Raw genomic sequence first — 20,428 nt, forward strand, 5'->3', positions numbered from 1 at the left:
CCATCTCAAAAAAAAAATAAGTAAATAAAAAATAAAATAAAAGAGAATGCCTGAACCTCTTCTCCATAAATGTCTCTGGCAGGCCAGGTCCAGGAGCTGGCTCCTTCCACAAAGGCTGAGGTCAAGAGGCAGGGGCAGTGATGAGGACCTTTAGGTCAGTGCTTCTCAAAACCCAGCACATGGAAGAATTATCTGGAGAGCTGTCAAAACACGGACTCCTGGGCTCCACCCCCAGAAATTCTGACTCAGTGGGTCTGAAGTGGGGCCTAATGATTTGCATTTCTAACATGTTCCACGTGGTCCTGAGGCTGCTAGTGTGGGGCCCACGTTGGGAACTACTGCTCCACATTAAACAGAACTACAATAATAATCTAGAGGGTCCAAGTCTCCTAGCCTGCTGTCCTCACCAGTCACCAAAGGGCCATTGATACATTGATAAAGGTTGCCCTCAAGGGAAACAGGTCCCTCCAGAGGTGATGCCTATTAGATTTCCAATATCTATGCAATATTGGTTATCTCTAGGAATGTATGATTTTAAAATCTTAGATACCAAAGATTAATAGTCACTTTCTTGTTACTTGAACCTCTGGCAAATCATCACAGCTCATGAGCCCCTGAATAAAGAAGCTCCAGTGTTCACAACCACCATTTATTCAGATCAACAGAGTCTGTTCAAATACTGGGTGGCCTTTTAAGTGGCCAACTGGATGAGAGAAGAGTCCAAAATATGAATGTGCCATATTTATTTAATTGATCTCCCTATTAATAAACATGTAAGTGTCTGTCCCAAATTTTTCACAAAAACATTGTCAAAGAATATGACAAAAATATGACAAGGAAGATACTGGGACATACTGGAATACTCTGCCCACTTATCTGGGTATTTCTGTGGGATAGACTATTAGAACAAGAACTTTTAAAGTGGATCAACGGCTATTACATCCTTTATGGTACATAGTGCCTTCAATTCTTACTTTCCAATTTTAAGTCTGAACATCTTCCAAAAAGAGGCCTCTGAGCATGACTCCAATAATTCCACCAGGCTCTGGGTCTAACATTTTATAGGTTCCTGAATTGACAGGGTATAAGACTCAAATAAAACCAGCAAAATACCATTATTTTGTTATAATTAATGTGAGCTGGTCAGTTAATAGTGTTTATTAAGTACTACCTTTTGCTAATACATGAAAGAAATGAAAATATTTAAAAAGAAAGAAAGGAAATCGGGTTCCTGACTACGTGCCAAAGTACATTACCATTTTATCCGTAGAGACGGTGTGTGCTCTGGATTCTCTGGCATTTTCTCAATTCCTGACACAAGCTGAGCAGCCTCCCTCAACAGGCCTTTGGGTCTTTGTACATTCTTTTCCATGCATTTTGATGTTCCCACTCCCATCTCCCTCTGAACTTGGTGTAAACATCATTTCCTCAGAGGAGTTTCCCGAGGTCTCCCGTCTAGGTCAGGCTCACTGTTGTGTGCCCTCACAGTACCTCTCTCTCCCTTCAGAGAATGTACTGTGTCATTACACACTCATTAGAGTGAGGATATGCCCAACAGTTGTCTTCCTCGCTAACCCGTAGATTCCAAAAGATCAGGGACTGCGTCTGTCTGTATTTATTACAATTTTATTCATAGCATCTAGCTAAGTGATAGGCCTTATAGTTGAAGCTTGGTGAACATCGAGAGAGAGAGAGAGAGAGAGAGGCAGAAAGAAAGAGAAAAATGAGAATGAAAGACTGAGAAGGAATAAATATGAGTATAAAGAGTATATGACTTCCAGAAGACTGAGGCAAACATAGGTATCTCTTCTTTTTATTTATTTATTTATTTATATATATATATATTTTGAGATGGAGTTTTGCTCTGTCGCCCAGGCTGGAGTGCAGTGGCCGGATCTCAGCTCACTGCAAGCTCCACCTCCCGGGTTCACGCCGTTCTCCTGCCTCAGCCTCCCGAGTAGTTGGGAATACAAGCGCCCACCACTGGGCCCGGCTAATTTTTTGCATTTTTAGTAGAGACGGGGTTTCATCACGTTAGCCAGGATGGTATCGATCTCCTGACCTCGTGATCCACCCGCCTCGGCCTCCCAAAGAAACATAGGTATCTCTTCTTACTACAGATCTGCAGTAGGGTATTGAAGTATTCAGTCTTTATGAAAAATGTAATAATACTGTTAAAGGAAATTATGAAAGTGAAAAATGCATCCTTGTATCAACTACTCTGAGAGAGCAGCTATTTTTTCCCATAGTTTCTATGCTTGTGTGTGTGTGTATTTTTTGTTTGTTTTGAGACAGGGTTTCACTCTGTTGCCCAGGCAGGAGTGTGGAGTGCAGTGGTACAATCATGGCTCACTGCAGTCTCAACCTCCTGGGCTCAGGTGATCCTCCCACCTCAGCTGTCTGAGTAGCTGGGATTACAGGCCCATGCCACCACACCTGGCTAAATTTTGTATTTTTAGTAGAGGTGGGGTTTTGCCATGTTGGCTAGGCTGGTCTCAAACTCCTGACCTATCTGCCCACCTTGGCCTCCCAAAGTGCTGGGATTATAGGCGTGAGCCACCGTGCTCAGCTGAGACCTAGTGTTTCTAATCTTTGTCTAAAAGCATATTTTTATAAAATACAATTCTTTATGACATTAAGAGACTAGAATTAGAAACAAAACTTTATGTGACAAGTTTTTTTCCTATAGAAACAGAGTTATCATTTATAGAAAGACAAACTTACAAATAAATAATTTTTAAGGCATTCAATAGAAAGGTAAATAGTAGGTGCATTATTTGAACATGTTGTATACTCACACTTCGGCATCTGGATGCAGTATTACACACCTGTATTATTTGAACATATTGCATACTCATCCTTCGGCATCTGGATGCAGTATTACACACCTGTATTATTTGAACATATTGCATACTCATCCTTCGGCATCTGGATGCAGTATTACACACCTGTATTATTTGAACATATTGCATACTCATCCTTCGGCATCTGGATGCAGTATTACACACCTGTATTATTTGAACATATTGTATACTCATGCTTCGGCATCTGGATGCGTATTACACACCTGTTTTTGTATGTCAGACGAACAGTCCTTGTACCTTCACATTTTCCAGGCTGCTGTTCTTTGGAAGCCTGTTCCCATTTGGAAATAATGTCACAAATCTAGAAAGGAAGTGGAAAATTGAGATTTACAGTACTTTTCAAATCAACATTTTTTGAAGACAAGTGTGCTGCAGACTGAAATTTTTCCATTAATATGATCAAACCAAATATACTCAAGCTTTTTGTTTTCAGCCTCGATGCAGCTCTGAGTTTAGGATGTCATTATAAATTGCTCTTTGGTCCACTTACCCTTTCGGACACACATTAACTCTGGACTGTGGCCATGCATTTTTTACTCAGAAAGGAATCTTAGTGTATGACTGCCTGAAACTGGAAACAAGAAGATTCCAGGGATTTTTTCATGATTTGGTCACTAAAGAAGTAACTTTTTCATCTTCCGAGTTCAAAAAGATTGTAATAAGTAAAGTTATACCAAAGAAATCTGAAATATAATTTATGGAAAGGGTCTAGACCCAGGTCTAGCTATTCGATTTTGGATAACTCATTTCCCTCTCTAGGCCTCAGTTTTTTCATTTGCAAAATAAGTGCATTGTTTCTCTAAGGTCCCTTGTGGTTCTATAATTCTATTTTTTTCTTTTAATTGAGATGGAGTCTCACTGTGCCGCCCAGGCTGAAGTACAGTGGCACGATCTCGGCTCACTACAACCTCTGCCTCCTGGGTTCAAGTGATTCTCCCGCTTCAGCCTCCTGAGTAGCTGAGACTACAGGTACCCGCCACCATGCCTGGTTAATTATTTTTGTATTTTTAGTAGAGACAGCGTTTCACCACGTTGATCAGGCTGGTCTTGAACTCCTGACCTCAAATGATCTGCCTGCCTTAGCCTCCCAAAGTGCTGAGATTACAGGCGTGATCCACCCCACTGGCCTAATTCTATATATATTATTGCCATTACTAAATGGAAGCTCTATTAAAGTTATTTTACTATGATCTGGAAAAGATTCTTTTAAAATCCCTCCCTTTTCATTTCCACAGGTCTGTTTTCTTTCTTTCTTTTCTTTTTTTTTTTTTTTTTTTTTTTGAGACGGAGTCTCACGCTGTTGCCCAGGCTGGAGTGCAGTGGCGCGATCTCGGCTCACTGCAAGCTCCGCCTCCCGGGTTCCCGCCATTCTCCTGCCTCAGCCTCCTGAGTAGCTGGGACTACAGGCGCCCGCCACCGCGCCCGGCTAATTTTTTGTATTTTTTTTTTAGTAGAGACGGGGTTTCACTGTGTCTTGCTCTGTCGCTCAGGCTGGAGTGCAGGGGTGTGATCACAGCTCACTGCAGCCTTGACCTCATGGGCTCAAGAGTAGCTGGGACGACAGCTTGCGGCACCGTGCCTGGCTAATTTTTGTATTTTCAGTAGAGATGGGTTTTTGCCATGCTCCCCAGGCTGGTCTCAAACTCCTGGCCTCAAATGATCCACCTGTCCCGGCCTCCCAAAGTGCTTGGATTACAGGTGTAAGCCACTGCACCCGACCACAGGTCTGTTTCCTAAACCATTTTTCATTTCCAGCTCAGGCCTTCCCTAACTCCCAATGCTGAACTTAATCTCCCTCTTTCTGTGCAAAGTTCATAGCACTCTTAAAACTCATCACTTTCAACTCTAGTTCAAGGTTATCTGTGTATAACGTTGCTCTTCCCTAAGCAAATTTTAAGTTCACTGTGGGCAGGGACTATTTCTGGTCCTTTTGTATTCCCCACAGAGTCCAGTCAGCCCCTGAGATAACAATAGTTTGGTAAGAGATAAAACAGTTTAGTAAGTATTGTTAAATAAATGATAAAAAAAGGAAAGTCATTTTATTAGCACTTCTACATATCTACCCTTAGTCTCCTAATATTTAGAGTATCATTTCCATTACTAACACTTTTCCTCTCTTTAATATGGAATGTATAAATGTAGAGATTGTATATTAAGAATTCTATGAGTTTAACAAAGTCCTGTATTTTTTTCTTATCGTGGAGATTAGATTGGTTAAATTTTTGGAAAACTCCTAAATTAAACTTCTTGCAAAGTGTACTCTTCTTGTAAAGAGCAGCTTCTTTGCTGTTCATTGGGCTTGGCTCCTAAAAAGGACTTGGTTTCACCTTGATGTTTCCTTGAAGACAGTGCTCTAAATCTCTGCCAGAAGGATCGTCAGTGAACAATGCAAATCCAGACTGTGCTGGTTTCCTCATTCCTGTGTCCTGGTTCAAAGTATTCAAAAATTCTTCCACTGTGGTAGATGCGTCAAAACCAACTACCTAGACAGAAGTAACAAAACAGTTCTCTTAATAAGAAATATATAGTTTCAAACTGAGATTTTGAGGATGAAACAGAGCATGCTTGATGCATGATTAATGATAACATATTTTTCTAGGTGCTTTAACTTTTTTTTTCCAAAGCTCCTCTGGAGAAAATGAACAAGGTTACCTCAGCAATTAGCTTGCTGAAGAACTCAAAAATCTTGGCTTCAGCAAACAGACACAAATCTAAAATAGAATGATCAACTGACAGCTATAAATATTTTGCAAAGATATGATGCTTACTCATTAGAAACAAACCAAGAACTATAGTACAATATGCAATCTTTAATCAAATGGAAGAAAATAAACCAGAAATACGTTTAAATAAATGAACACTTTTATGTATTTAATGTTTGTTTCTTTAATAGGCAGTTAAGTATCTGAATTCTGTGATAAAAGGCATATGGTTACAAAGACTAATTGCTAGTTTGGGAACATGTTTGCTTCAATTAATAAGCAAGCATCTAGATCTGAGAATTGGAAGGGCCCAGTGAAGTCTTCCCAGATAATTTCTGAGATTTGGAGATTTTAAAAGAGACTAAAATTGTACACACCCAGTATCAGTAATTATTTCCACACCTAGCAGGTGTACTGATGGGAAAAAGCCCCAACCAAAATGTTTTTGATTTTTCTGTCCATCAGAATCATAGTGGCAGTGAAGCCCATCCCTTATTCAGTTCAATATGGATTTGTTATAAGTGCGAATCCTTTGTAGCAAAACTGTTTCAAAACTCAGCTGTTCTGATAGTAAGTCTAAAGTATTTTCATGTTTGTCACTGCCAGGTGCTGACAAAAGTAGGCAGAGAAGTCTCTGTTCCCTATAACAGAGGTTGCACATAGGATTGTCAGCTAAGCATATTTTCATCAGGTAACCTACCTGGTATATCCCATTCATGAAGTGCACCGGTATACTAAAGGGCAAAGAATGGTGATAAGGGTTTCGGAGAAGAGTTGAAAGAATTTCCATCCTTGAGGGTCTTGCTTCTCTGTCACCATTTTGTTGCGTTCTTTCTACACAACGCTGGCAGTAAATGGCATATTTTCCAAATTCTGTCCTGTAATACAAAACTTAAGATAAAATCTAAGAATAAATTTAATTGACAACCTAATATATGCAACCATTAAGAAAGCATCCCTTGTACATCATCACAATGTATTAGGCTAACTTTGACAGTAACTTTTTTAGAATGATAATACTAAACTGCTGTAACTTTCCTCAAATTCCAACTTTAGTTTTGTAACTGCCTCACTCAAACCTCCCCAAAAAGCATTCTTCATCTTTACTGTATTATTATAGTCACAAGCTGAATTTAAAATTACCAGTCACAAGTCAATATATAGTGATTTAATATTAACAAATATAAAGAAAGCAATTGCATGAAGAATAGTAGAGAGTAACCTATAAAAACATGTTACAGCAGAATTCATGAAGAACATGGTGGTTCACCATGAAGAACATGGTGGTTAATGCTTGACCACTAAACAAGGTAAAAAAAAAAAAAAGAAAAGAAAAGAAAAAAAGAAAATGCCTTCAGGCCAGGTGTGGTGGTTCATGCCTGTAATCCTAGCACTTTGGGAGGTTGAGGCGGGCAGATCACCTGAGGTCAGGAGTTCGAGACCAGCCTCGTCAACATGGTGAAATCCCGTCTTTATTAAAAATACAAAAAATTAGGCAGGTATGGTGGCACACGCATGTAGTCCCAGCTACTTGGGAGGCTGAGGCAGGAGAATCACTTGAACCTTGGAGATGGAGGTTGCAGTGAGCCAAGAATGTGCCACTGTACTCCAGCCTAGGTGACAGAGCGAGACCCTGTCTCAAAAAAAAAAAAAAAAAAGAAAATCCTCAAACAAAAATAAAAATGTTTTCTTTCTTTATTCTATAAAAAACACTGCATTTGTTAGAAAATGTTAAGCATTAGACAAACTCATTTGAGTAAATAAATGTAAAAGTTGGATAGAGATCTTATTTGCCCTTGTTTGTTATACATAAATTTTACTGCTTATTCAAGCAGATTGATAACACCTGTCAAATATGTTTGTATTCAAGTGCCCTGTAGGCAGATCCTTGGTCTAGGGGCTCCTCAATGACTGCAACTGAAATGACATGATCTTGATCACAGATGACCTTGATCACAGAGGCCCCAAAATGTATTATGAACTGTAGAATATTTTCCTATTGCTTCCAAGTTCGGTTTGTTTATTTGTTTGTTTCTTTTACTGTGTTTGTTTTAGTCCAAGAGTTTATTTAAGCAACCTGACGCAAACCTCTTGGTGGACAAAATGACCCTGGATAAGCCTTGGCTGAGTGACCTGGGTCCCAGAGTAAGAAAGCCATTCTGGAAGTTGAACTTTAAATGTGTTTTTCAAAGGAGTAACAATTCTGAAGTAACTCAAATACATCCAATTAGAAAAGGAGGAAAGACCACGGGGGAAATTGTTCACATAAAAGAATTTAATGTGGAGAAAAATAGTAAAAGGGAAAACTAAGGAAACAAAATAGTTGCTTTTATTGAATGAACACCCACTAATGCTAAGTCATTCATACTTGCGATGCAAATACACTTTTCACTTAAAAATACTCTGTCAGTTTTTCAAGTATTTATTGCAATCTTCCCTAAGAGATTTAACATAACAAAGGAAGTATTTTCCTAGTTCCACATTAATAACCAAAGGCTTCCTGTACCAATATTTGTTTCATACATTCTTCTAAAAATGTACCTGGCAGATCATTAAATACTTATGATTTATCGTAGACTTTCAGAGACCACATAAACAGTTCAGCTGGCTAGTATGCTGCACACCTGGAATCTGCATTCCTCTTTAGGTGAAGCCTGAGGAGCCACAGGAAAGGATGATGGGGAAGGAAGAGCCCAACGCAGAGTGCCAAGAGCTGCCAGCCCTGGGCAGGAAGAAGCACCATAGGTTAGATACCACGTGCCAGTCAGAGATCCACATCAGAGTGAGTGTAATGGGCTGATGACAGTCTCTTTTAATGCAAAAACGTTTTGTTTCTTTCACATATGCATGATCTGTTTATAGCATTTATTATAGGTTAAAAACAAAAAACTCTACATTGGGTCAGATCTATGATCCATCTAGTTGTGTATATGGTTATCTACAACAGAGGAACCAAGGCACAAGCAGACGTGGTGCTCCTTTTTGACATCACACTCAAAGATTAGAAACATTGTTTCTTTTTTGTTCACTTATGTATTTACTCATTCATTGAAATACAAGTAATAGTTTTGAGAAAGGCAGATTGCAAAACAGTAAAAAACACATGCCCTAAATCAAAACCAAGCCACCTACACATACATACGTATCTACGTACATAAATAAGGGACAAGTATAAAAATATTAACGGAGGTTATCTTTAGGTAACAGCAATATATGTGATTTTTATTTTTCCTTTGCTCTGTTCTGTATTCTCCTTTCTATATTTTTTTGAGGAAGTATAAAACATGTTACAGCAGAATTCTCTTCTGAAGAACATGGTGGTTAATGCTCGACCACTAAACAAGGTAAAAAAATGTCTTCAAACAACAACAACAAAGTTTTTATTTCTTTATCCTATAAAGCACTGCATTTGTTAAAAAATGTTAAGCATTAGACAAACTCTTTAGAGTACATAAATGTAAAAGTAGGATACAGATCTTCTTTGTCCTTGTTTGTTATATATAATTTTCAGTCATTTTTAAAACGTTATATTAAAAAAGAGGGAGAAATAGGCATTGTCCCTGCCCTTAAGGAGCCTACAGTCTAGTAGGAGACAGTTACATATTTAAACAGTAAATTATAATACAACATGGTAATACCATGTATTAACTTTTTAAAGCATAACCAATGGAAGGAATGACTAACTTCTTGTGGAGTCAGAGAAGGGATCACAGGGAATATGTTGCTTGGGCTGGGCTATAAAGTCTATGGGAGGGAAGGAAGAGGAGGGATCCAGGTAACAGGAATACCATCAGGTGCAAGGTGGAGAATATTGCAAAGGCAGAGTGTGTTTGAAGGATGGGGCGTATTTATTCATTCACTGTCTGCTGGAGGCAGGAAGTGGAGAAGGAGGGGCCAGTGGAGCCAGATTATGAAGTGTTCTTGATGCAGATGAAGCTTAAGCTTCAGATTCCCTCTTGGGCACAGGTCCTGGGAAAGGCCTTATTAACTGTGTTTACATGGTCATATGATTTCTAAAATGTGCAAAAGTAATCCATTTTCAAGTCTTTGTCTTAAAGAGCATTTCCCAAACTGTATAAGCTTCAAGTCTCACAAACCTGGATCCAACCCTGAGAGTCCTATATGCTAAGGTAAGAAATTTCTGATTTATCCTGTGGCTAACAGGGAGTCAAAACACAAAGATAAAAACAGGTGTTCATTGAAGAGTAAACACAGATGACTACCAAACACCTGAAAAATGTATTTAACTGCAGTAATAAAGGAAAGCATCCTGATTCAATAGTGAAATAACATTTTTTACCTGTTAAGAATTTAAAATATACTGAATGTTGTTGAAGATATAAGAAAATTCTAAAAATGAGTTCAAAGGAATTTGCTGGACCTGTCCACAAGATTTAGGTTCCTAGTGGGTGCGGTGGCTCATGCCTGTAATCCCAGTACTTTGGGAGGCCGGGGTGGGTGGATCACCTGAGGTCAGGAGTTCAAGGCCACCCTGATCAACATGGTGAAACCCCATCTCTACTAAAAATACAAAATTAGCCACGAGTGTTGGCACATGCCTGTAATCTGAGTCACTTGGGAGGCTGAGACAGGAGAATTGCTGAACCCGGGAGGTGGAGGTTGCAGTGAGCCGAGATTGTGCCATTGCACTCCAGCCTGGGCAATAAGAGTGAAACTCCATCTCATTTAGGTTCAAAGATGTCTACTGCAGAGGTATGTATTATAGAAAAAATTTGGAAAAACCTAAATATATAGTACTTAATGTTAACATGACCATTAATGTTTTGAAGAATGTCTAAGGATACAGGGGAAATGATTATTTTCTAGTTTAAAAAAGTAGTATGCACACTGTAATGCCAGCAATATAAAAATCTGTGAGTGTGCACACACCAACATACATACATGTATATATAAACATATAAATATATAAATAAACCAAAAAGGTAGACATCAAAATATTAATACCTATTTTTCCTTCTGCACTTTTTGTGTTCTCCAAATGTCTATGCTGAATGTGTATCATTCTTACAATCAGAAAAACAGTATCACTTTAAATTGCATGTATATGTATCAATATCAATATCTACCTGCAATGGTCCTGGTTGATTCTGTGGCTGTCTTCGTCTTGTCTGTTTAATAAGCTGACAGCAAATTTCGTTCTGCAGCTCAGGATGTGTCAGGCAGATTTGCAAAGCACTCTGGGCTAGAGATATGTGGTAATCAATTGCAGGAGAGTCAACTGCAGCATTTATAAAAAGCTGGCAGGTCTGAATTAAACAAAAACAGATATATTCAAGGTGAGGAGTGAGTAGATTTATTCTGCATGAATTATATCGATTCTCTTTTCAGCAGTAGTTTTTGTTTAAAATGATGGAAAAGGATATATTATGATAACACTAATCAAAAGAAATCTGGAATCGCTACAATAATAGCAGACAAAGTAGATTTCAGAGCAAGGAATTCTGCCAGAGATAAAGAGGGTCATTTTATAATGATAGAGGGGTCAGTTCATCTAGAAGACATAACAGTCCTAAACATCTACATACTTATTAACAGAGCTTCCAAAGACATGTGAATCTCATCCAGTGTATTTTTCATTTTAGTCATTGCATTTTTCATCTCTAAAAATTCAATTTGAGTCTTTTAAATCTCTTCTCTTACTCTTCTTAAAATGCTCATGCTTTCCTCTACCTTCCTGAACACGTGAAGTATGGTGGCCAATCTCCAAAGTGGTCCTCCGTGAGCTCCACATCCTGACATTCAGATCCGTAGGTAATCCCCTCCTGTATTCTACCAGTGTTGGTCTGTGTGAACGGTAGAATGTGGCATGCCATTTCTAAGATTAGCTTATAAAAAACAATGCACTTCCATCTTGGTCACTCTCTCTCTTTCCCCGTTAGATCATTTGCTCTGGGGAAGGCAGCTGCCATGTCTTGAGCAGTCATTTGGAGAGGCCCATGTAGTGAGGAATTGAGGCTTCTTTGCCAACAGCCACGTGAGAGAGTTTGGAATCCTCCAGCCCCATTCCAATCTTCAGATGCCTGCTGCCCCCGCTGACAGCTTGATGGTACCATCAGGAGACTATGAGTCAAACCACCCAGCTAAACTGCTTCCAGATTCCTGACCCTTCAAAACCAAATGTTGTAAGTCACTAAGTGGTGGGGAAATTGTAAATGTAACAATAGACAACAGATACACAGAGATGTCCTTACCTACCGTCACCTGCATCATTTCTAGATATGTTTCTATGATTACTTTTTCTTACCCACTGTATGTCATACTTGATCTGATTCTCTGTATGCCTGGTGATCTTTGACTGGATGCAGACATTGTAAATGTTATATTCTTGGGCACTGGACTTTTTGGGATGCTTTAAATAGTTTTTAGTTTTGCTCTCAGATGATAGTTAAATTACTTGGAAACGGTTTGATTCTTCCAAGGTCTCTTTTAAGTTTCTTAGAGTGGACCAGAACAGCCTTATATTTAGTACTATCTGGGCCCCATTCCAGAGGCAATCACCTTCTGTGCACTCTATTTGATGTCCAGCGTATCAGAGATTTTTCCATTCTAGAAGATGGGAAAACTATTTCCAGCTCTGTGTGAGCTGGAATGTTCTTGCCTGTGTCTTTCTGTCCTCAGCCTCAGGTACTTTCCTCAAACACACACATGCTTATCAGTTCTCAGATGAAAACTCAAATCTCCAGAGCTTTCCCTCCCTCCCTCTCTTTAGCTCTCTCCTCTCAGCCCTGTTTTTGTTTGTTTGTTTGTTTGTTTTGAGATGGAGTCTTGCTCTGTTACCCAGGCTGGAGTGCAGAGCTCAGTGCAACCTCTGCCTCTTGGGTTCAAGTGATTCTCCTACCTCAGCCTCCCGAGTAGCTGAGATTACAGGCACCAACCACCACACCTGGCTACTTTTTGTATTTTTAGTAGAGACGGAGTTTTCCCATGTTAACCAGGCTGGTCTTGGACTCCTGATCTCAGGTGATCCGCCCATCTCAGTCTCCCAAAGTGCTGGGGTTACAGGGTGAGCCACGGTGCCCGATCAGCCCCGTGAAGTCTACCTTGGCCTTCTCAAATTCTGAACTCTGTCTTCACAACTCAGGAAGACTGCCAGGCTCTATTTGGGTGCTCCCTCTCTGCACAGCAGTCTTGAATCTCTCCAGACAGTAAGCTGCAGCAATCATAGAGCTTATGTCATTAGTTTTCTGAAGAATCTGTCCTGCACTGCCTGCGTTCAATGTCTAAAAACCACTGGCAGGACAAATCCAGTCCTGTAACTTCATCATGGCCCAAAGTAGTTCTTCCTTTCTGTCTTCTAACTGGTTGTTGCTTGCACACATAAAAGCGTTTGTTTTTTGCTTATTTTGTACCTCTCACTATCTTATCAAATTCTCTTTTCGTGTGTAGCAGTTTTTTAGTTTGTTCTTTTGGGTTTTCTGGGTATACAAATATGCCATCTGTAAATATTTTTATTTACTGCCTAATTACATAGGTTAGTTCTCTAAGAGAATATCAAATAATAATAATAATGACAAACCTTATAAAATTTATACTTTAATTGAAAAATTTTAAAAATAATGGGGCACATCTTTGTCTTTTTCTCACTTTAGTGGAAACGTTTCCAAAATTTCTCCATAAAGCATGATGCTTGCTTTTAGCTAAAACAGGAATATTCTGTCATGTTAAAGAGGTATATATGTATTGCTATCTATAAGTGTTAAATTTGTCAAATGCCTTTTCAGCATCTACAGATATGATTATCTCCCTAATAGTAAGTAATATTAATAGATATCCTAATACTTAGCCATCCTTAATTTCCTAGAAGAAATCCCTTTCAGTCATGATTTAACATTTTTTAACATTAAAAAATGTTATCGACACATAATAGCTGCATATATTAATGGAGTATATGAGTTTTTTGATACATGCATGCAACATGTAATGATCAAATCAAGGGAATGGGATATCCACTACCTCTAACATTTATAATTTCTTTGTGTTGGGAACATTCCAAATGTTCTCTTCTAAGCATTTTGAAATACACTCTAAGTTCTTGTTAACTATAGTTGCCCTACTGTGCTTTGAACACTAGAACTTATTCTTTTTATATAAATGTATTTTTGTACCTATTAACCAACCTCCTTTCATCCCTCCACCCCCTACTACCCAGCCTCTGGTAACCACCATTCTATTTTACCATCTACCTCTATGAAATCCACTTTTTTAGCTTCCACCTATGAGTGAAAACATGAGATGTTTGTCTTTCTGTGCTTGGCTTATTTTACTTAACATAACGTTCTCCAATTCCATCTATTTCCATCTGTGTTGCTGCAAATGACAGGGCTTTGTTTTTCTCAATGGCTGAATAAGATTCCATTGTGTATATATACTACATTTTCTTTCTTTCTTTTTTTTTTTTTTTGTTGAGACAGAGTCTTGCTCTGTCACCCAGGTTGGAGTGCAGTGGCACGATCTCGACTTACTACAACCTCCACCTCCCAGGTTCAAGTGATTCTTGTGCCTCAGCCTCCCTAGTAGCTGGGATTACAGGCATGCGCCACCATGCCCAGTTAATTGTTGTATTTTTAGTAGAGATGTGGTTTACCCATGTTGGCCAGGCTGGTCTCAAACTCCTGGCCTCAAGTGATCTGGCTGCCTTGGCCTCCCAAAGTGCTAGGATTACAGGCCTGAGCCACTGGCCCGGCCTATCGTTATCCATTCATCTACTGATGAACACTTAGGTTGATTCCATATACCAGTTCTTGTGAACAGTGCTACAATAAATATAGGAATGCAGATATCTCTTCAATATACTGATTTCCTTTCATTTGGATATACTCCCAGTGAGACTGCTAGATCACATGGTAGTTCTATTTTTAGTTTTTTGAGGAACCTCCACACTGTTTTCCAAAGTTGCTGTACTAATTTATATTCCCACCAATGGTGTATGAGTTTTCCTCTTTCTCTGCATCCTTGACAGCATTTGTTATTTTCTGTCTTTTTGATAACAGCCATTTTAACTGGGGTCAGATGATACTTCATTATGATGTTGATTTGCATTTCCCTGATGATCAGCGATGCTTAGCATTGATTCATATACTTGTTGGCCATTTGAGTGTCTTCTTTTGAGAAATGTCTATTGAGATCTTTTGCCCATTTTAAAATTGGATTATTTGTTTTTTGCTATTGAGTTGAGTGATTTAATATTCTTAAAATGATGCTGGATTCTGATTGCTAATATTTTATTATTTTTGTACAATCTTTGCTGCACTCTTGTATGAAAGTGATACTTATTTAACAAAGAGAATATGGTGATATAATGATCGAGGATTGCTTCAAAATAATCCAAAGTTAGGGTACAGTGGGGAATGGGAGAATAAAACAAAATTGGCCATGTGTTGATGACTGCGGATCTGAAAGACGGGCACTCTAGGCCTCATTGTAATATTCTCTCTACTCATATATGCTGGAAATTGTCTCAAGTAAAAAGTAAAAGAAAAAATTGAATTTGGAAAATTTCTTTCTTTTTCTATGCTTTGGGACAATTTAAACAGCATTGAAATTATCTACACATAAAGTTTGGTAAACTCCTCTTTAGATTTTCCTTTTCCTGTGGAATCAATTTTGGTCATTTATATTTTCTTATAAAATTGGCCACGTCATCTAGATTTTCAAATATATTTGTGTAGTCTTTCTTGATTTAGGTATTGGCGTACTCTACAGGTGGATATTTTTAAACTTTCCATTATAGAAATTTTAAAAATGTATAAAAGTAGAGAACAGCATAATAATCACCTATGTACCCATCACCCAGTGTCAATAATTATCAGCATTTTGCCAAACTTCACCACCTCCCCACCTCTACTTTCTTTTCCTCTGGGGTATTTTAATGTATATCATATTACTTTATTACTTTACCAATAAATACTTCAGGCTGGATGTCCAGTTGATACAGATTTTTTCTATAGCCATCCATGACCCTGCAATTAACAATAACTCCATACATAATATTATCTAATAAACAAATAGATTTTTTGAGATGGGAGAAACTTAGGCAAGACAAAGCCAAAAGAAAGAGATTGAGCTCCAAGAGACTAGGGGAAAATGAAGTACCAAGATCCTGGTGTAGAGTCCAGACTTGGAAACACAGAAGATCCACCATATTCTGAGGCTGGAGGAGTGGAGGAGAAAAGAGATGAAAGATTGTCTGTTAAGTGGAGGGCTTTTTTCTTTTTCTTTTTTTTCTTTTTTGAGATGGAGTCTTGCTCTGCCACTCAGGATGGAGTGCAGTGTCGTGATGTCGGCTCACTGCAAACTCCACCCCCTACGTTCATGCGATTCTCCTGCCTCAGCCTCCCAAGTAACTGGGACTACAGGCACGTGCCATCACGCCCGGCTAATTTCTGTATTTTTTTAGTAAAGACGGGGTTTCACCATGTTAGCCAGGATGGTCTTGATATCCTGACCTCATGAGCTGCCCGCCTCGGCCTCCCAAAGTGCTGCGATTACAGGCGTGAGCCACCGTGTCCAGCTGCAAGGGGAGGGCTTTGAAGTGGTCATGTCATGTCTGATGTCCTCTAATTTTCTCACTGAAATAGAAGGTAAGTTTCTCTGCTGTATTCTTAAGTAGAGAGTTTGAGGGGGATGTGACCAAAGACAAGCACAAAGGCAGAAAGTTGGCTGTGACAGAGGAAGACCCTGAATTTATACTGACATCAGACTGCATGGCGGTTTGATGCTCTGCAGCATTGCACATCTGGTTATCCTGGGAGCAGAAAACATAGCACTGATCTAGGTTGGGATCTGGCTGAAGAGTGCATGGAAGTATGGGTCCCAAGGAACTATGACAATTAATAGGAACAAACCAGACTGGATAAGGAAGGAAGAAAAGTCAAGATGCAGTTCTTATGATCTCAAAGAAAGCAAATGGTCCAAAACAAAGGTCTTAGAGATGAAGAAAAAAATGGAAGAATAAAAAAAAAAAAATAAGAGCTTGCAGGCTAGGATTCTGCTTAAAGAAAGAGATGTTCGAACTGAAGCTTTTAGAGGTGACGTACTTGTGAGGAATGGTGAAGTCAGGTGTGGACATGGAGAATGGGATGATGAAGGAGACCAGAGATGAAGCTTACTGGAATTTAGAAGGTCAAGAATCTTAAAATCATGGCATTGGTGAGTGAAGTGATAACAGTCATTTGCAAGAGTTCAGGTAGAGAATGTGAGTTGGGAGCTAAAATCCTTAGATAATTTTTTTTTTTTTTTTTTGAGACTTAATTTCACTCTTGTTGCCCAGGCTGGAGTGCAGTGGCGTGATCTCAGCTCATTGCAACCTCCATCTCCTGGGTTCAAGCAATTCTCCTGCCTCAGTCTTCCAAGTAGCTGAGGTTACAGGTATGTGTCACCACGCCCACCTAATTTTGTATTTTTAGTGGTGATGGGGTTTCATCATGTTGGCCAGGATGGTCTTGAACTGACCTCAGGTGATCCACCCTCCTCGGCCTCCCAAAGTGCTGGGATTACAGGATTAAGCCACCACGCCTGGCCCTTAGAGAAATCTGAAGAGTTACTGGAAGGTAACTGATGATAGGGATAGAACGATAAAGAGTGCTAAGGTGCATGGCAAGTTTTGAGTGATCAGGGATTTCTAACAGAGATTGAGGAATAAGAAACTGAGAGTAACACTAGAGAGGAAAGACAGTGCTGACCCCTCTCCCAGTGCTGTGCCTGGTGTGATGTGGAAAATTAGAAGTTAAAGGGGAAATGATTCATCTGATACCAAGTATTTCACATTGCCCAAACCATACATATTAATAGTTTATTTCAGTAAATCCAAAATCCTCACTAAGAAAGCATATTAAATTCACCAATTTTATTTCAATAATATTCTTAATAATAATAAACACATTTTGAATTTTCTTGGAGTAAAATTTTGTAACCCAAAATGTTATTTTTAATTTTTTTCCAATTATTTAACAACATATAAGTATTTTACCTTAAATAATTTAACAACGTATAAATATTTTACCTTAAATAATTTAATAGCTTCTGTCTGTAGGGCTTCAGAAGGTAGAGTTGTCAGAGGAGAAATGATTCCTTCTTTACTGTGACACAAAGTGGGGTGTCTCCATATCTGAGAGGCTAAATGCAGAATAAAATATGAACAGAAAACTGAATAAACCACTTATTTCGGCCTCCCATTAAATTCATCCTCTAGACATTAGCTCATTCAGGCTTGGCTCACAACTTTAAGTCACAAAGGTCAGAAAAAAACTCTTTGGCAACATTATTTTATTTTGGTAGCCAGGCCATTGGGATTCTCATGTTACTGTTTTTTGTTTGTTTGTTTGTTTGTTTTCTTTTTTTAATTAATTTTAAAAATTTCCATAGGTGGTATTTGGTTACATGAGTAAGTTCCTTAGTGTTGATTTGGAAGATTTTGGTGCACCCATCACCTGAGCAGTATCTACTGAACCTGATTTGCCTCACCCGCTTCCCACCCTTTCCCCCTGAGTCCCCAAAGTCTATTCTGTCATTCTTATGCCTTTGCATCCTCACAGTTTAGCTGCCATTTATGAGTGAGACATGTTCTTGTTTTGGATAATCTTGAAGAGTTGGGTCCTAATTTACTAGGCTGTAATAAGTCTACCAGGGCACTAACACATTGCTTAAATGTGCTAAAGATTGGTGACCTAGGTAGCGGGCATGACTATATATGAGAAAGAGCTGGAGAAAGATCTAGAACTTCTCTAGAGAGGAGAAGCCAAAGTAGAAAGAGATATAAAGATAAAGAGGAACTTGAAGGCATTCCTAAAATCAATATTTATTAAATTCCTGTGTTGGACACGGCAAATAAAATATGGTCTCTCTTAGTGTGTAAAGCATAGGATAGAATCTAGACTCTCAGTGGGGAAACCTTAGCCATAAAAATTCATTTCAGACTAGGCACAGTGGCTCATGCCTGGAATGCCAGCACTCTGGGAGGCCGAGGTGGGCGGATTACTTGAGCTCAGGAGTTCAAGACCAGCCTTTGCCATGACGAAACCCCATCTCTGCCAACGATACAAAAATTAGCTGGGCATGGTGGTGCACGCCTGTGGTCCTAGCTACTCAGGAGGCTGAGGCAGGAGGATCACTTGAGCCCAGGAGGCAGAGGGTGCAGTGAGCTGAGATCATGCCACTGCACTCCAGCCTGGGTGACAGAGTGAGACTCCGTCTCAAAAACAAAACAAAAACTTAATTTCAATGCAAAATTACAAATGCTATAAATCTTTTGGTTTCCCTGGGCCACATTGGAAGAAGAATTGTCTTGGGCCACACATAAAATATATTAACACTAATGATAGCTGATGGGCTTAAAAACAAAAAACCTCAGAAAGAAATTTCGTAATGTTTTAAGAAAGTTTAGGAATTTGTGTTGGGTCACATTCAAAGCCATGCTGGGCTGCATGCCACCTGTGGGTTGCAGGTTGGACAAGCTTGCTATAAAAGAATTAAGTGACAAAGCGTATTAGGACATAATTTTAACATTGATGAAGCACCTTTTATGAGCCAGATGCTGAGCTGGAGGGGGCTGGCTGGGGGATCTCGTAAGGCTAGGTGGGGTTTCATTATATTGGTGAGGACTGCCAGGGAAGGGGGCATTCCAAGCAGAGGAGCAATGGAAGCAAAGGCAGAGGGAGGTGACCTGACACAGCCTAATAAGGAATGATGGTGTCCCTGCAGCCAAAGAGCCACAGAGAGAATTCTCTCCCATGATGAACAAAGGCAGTGAAAAGGTGGGTATATTTCAGGGAAACAGGAACCCATTAAGTGAAAACTCCATTAGGCTAAGTGGGTTGAGGTCCATTTCATAAACCATAAAGCTTTATTTATATATTTATGAACTTACAAGGCTCCCCGTCTATGTTTAGCAATTTGCAAACCAGTTGTTCAAATTCAGATCCAACGTTGACATTGTTGCTTCCAGCTGCAACAGTCAGATGGTAAAGCCAGGTGTCCTGAAAACCAGAACATATTAACAGAAATGTGAAGACACAGTTTTGATTACTCAAAAAAAAAAAAAAAACAACTTGCATAAACAGTAGAAAACTTTGAGATGGAAACGAACCACTTGCTTTAATTTTAAATAATAATGAAAAGCCATTTATTCAAACCATTCTGAGGCATGCTCACTTGAACTGTGTTTATATTACCTTTTCCCATTATTCACATTTTTCTTATTTTCTTCAGATGCGTCTTAGAAAAGCATGACAAAATTAAGAAGAATAACACATGTTAAGAGACTAAATACAACCAGCTGATATTCTTTTATAAAATAAATAAATTCTATGAAATTAAAAATCTGGCTCCCAGAGTGATACATACAGGATATTTTGGAAATCCAGAAAATTTAAAGAAAACATAATATCCATCTTATCCCATTCACCAGAGATTTCTGGTCTTTTTTTCTCTATGAAAATATATATGTAGATTAAATTTTTACATAGTTGAATTATTCTAAAAGTAGAGGATAATTTCTGAATTTTAGTAATATAGTACAAGCACTCCCTTATTGCTAGAAATTCTTTATAAACAAGTTTTAATGACTGCAGGATATTCTATTACACATATGGACATACCATATTTATTTAAGCAATTTCTTATTGCTGAACGTTATGATGGTTACTAACTTCTCACTGATAAAAAATACTGTGACAGCTATCACCTGTTAACTGAAAAGGAAATGTTATATTTTCCATGTTTAAAATCCTTAAAAAATAAAATTATTTGAAAAAGAGTATTGTAGGCCGGGCATGGTGGCTCACACCTGTAATCCCAGCATTTTAAGAGGCCAAGGAGGGTGGATCACTTGAGGTCAGGGGTTTG

At 38.8% G+C, this 20,428-nt stretch overlaps 1 protein-coding gene across 12 annotated transcripts in view; it reads right to left on the minus strand.

Moving 5' to 3' along the window:
* PLEKHH2 (pleckstrin homology, MyTH4 and FERM domain containing H2) overlaps positions 1–20,428 on the minus strand; it is a 124,200-nt gene that overhangs the window by 20,350 nt on the left and 83,422 nt on the right. For 9 of the 12 annotated variants that reach the window (XM_074011877.1, XM_065527123.1, XM_065527124.1 and 6 more), the window contains 7 exons: positions 19,452–19,560; positions 17,589–17,701; positions 10,654–10,833; positions 8,191–8,288; positions 6,263–6,444; positions 5,192–5,343; positions 3,068–3,165 (listed from right to left, as the gene is read on the minus strand). In XM_074011877.1, coding sequence (XP_073867978.1) covers positions 3,068–3,165; positions 5,192–5,343; positions 6,263–6,444; positions 8,191–8,288; positions 10,654–10,833; positions 17,589–17,701; positions 19,452–19,560 — 932 coding nt within the window. Of the gene's footprint in view, positions 1–3,067; positions 3,166–5,191; positions 5,344–6,262; positions 6,458–8,190; positions 8,289–10,653; positions 10,834–17,588; positions 17,702–19,451; positions 19,561–20,428 lie in introns of those variants that run through there. The other 3 variants (XR_012422426.1, XR_012422427.1, XR_012422428.1) reach the window with 3 other exon arrangements.

Source organism: Macaca fascicularis, chromosome 13, assembly GCF_037993035.2.
Source record: "Macaca fascicularis isolate 582-1 chromosome 13, T2T-MFA8v1.1".
Lineage (NCBI taxonomy): Eukaryota > Metazoa > Chordata > Mammalia > Primates > Cercopithecidae > Macaca > Macaca fascicularis.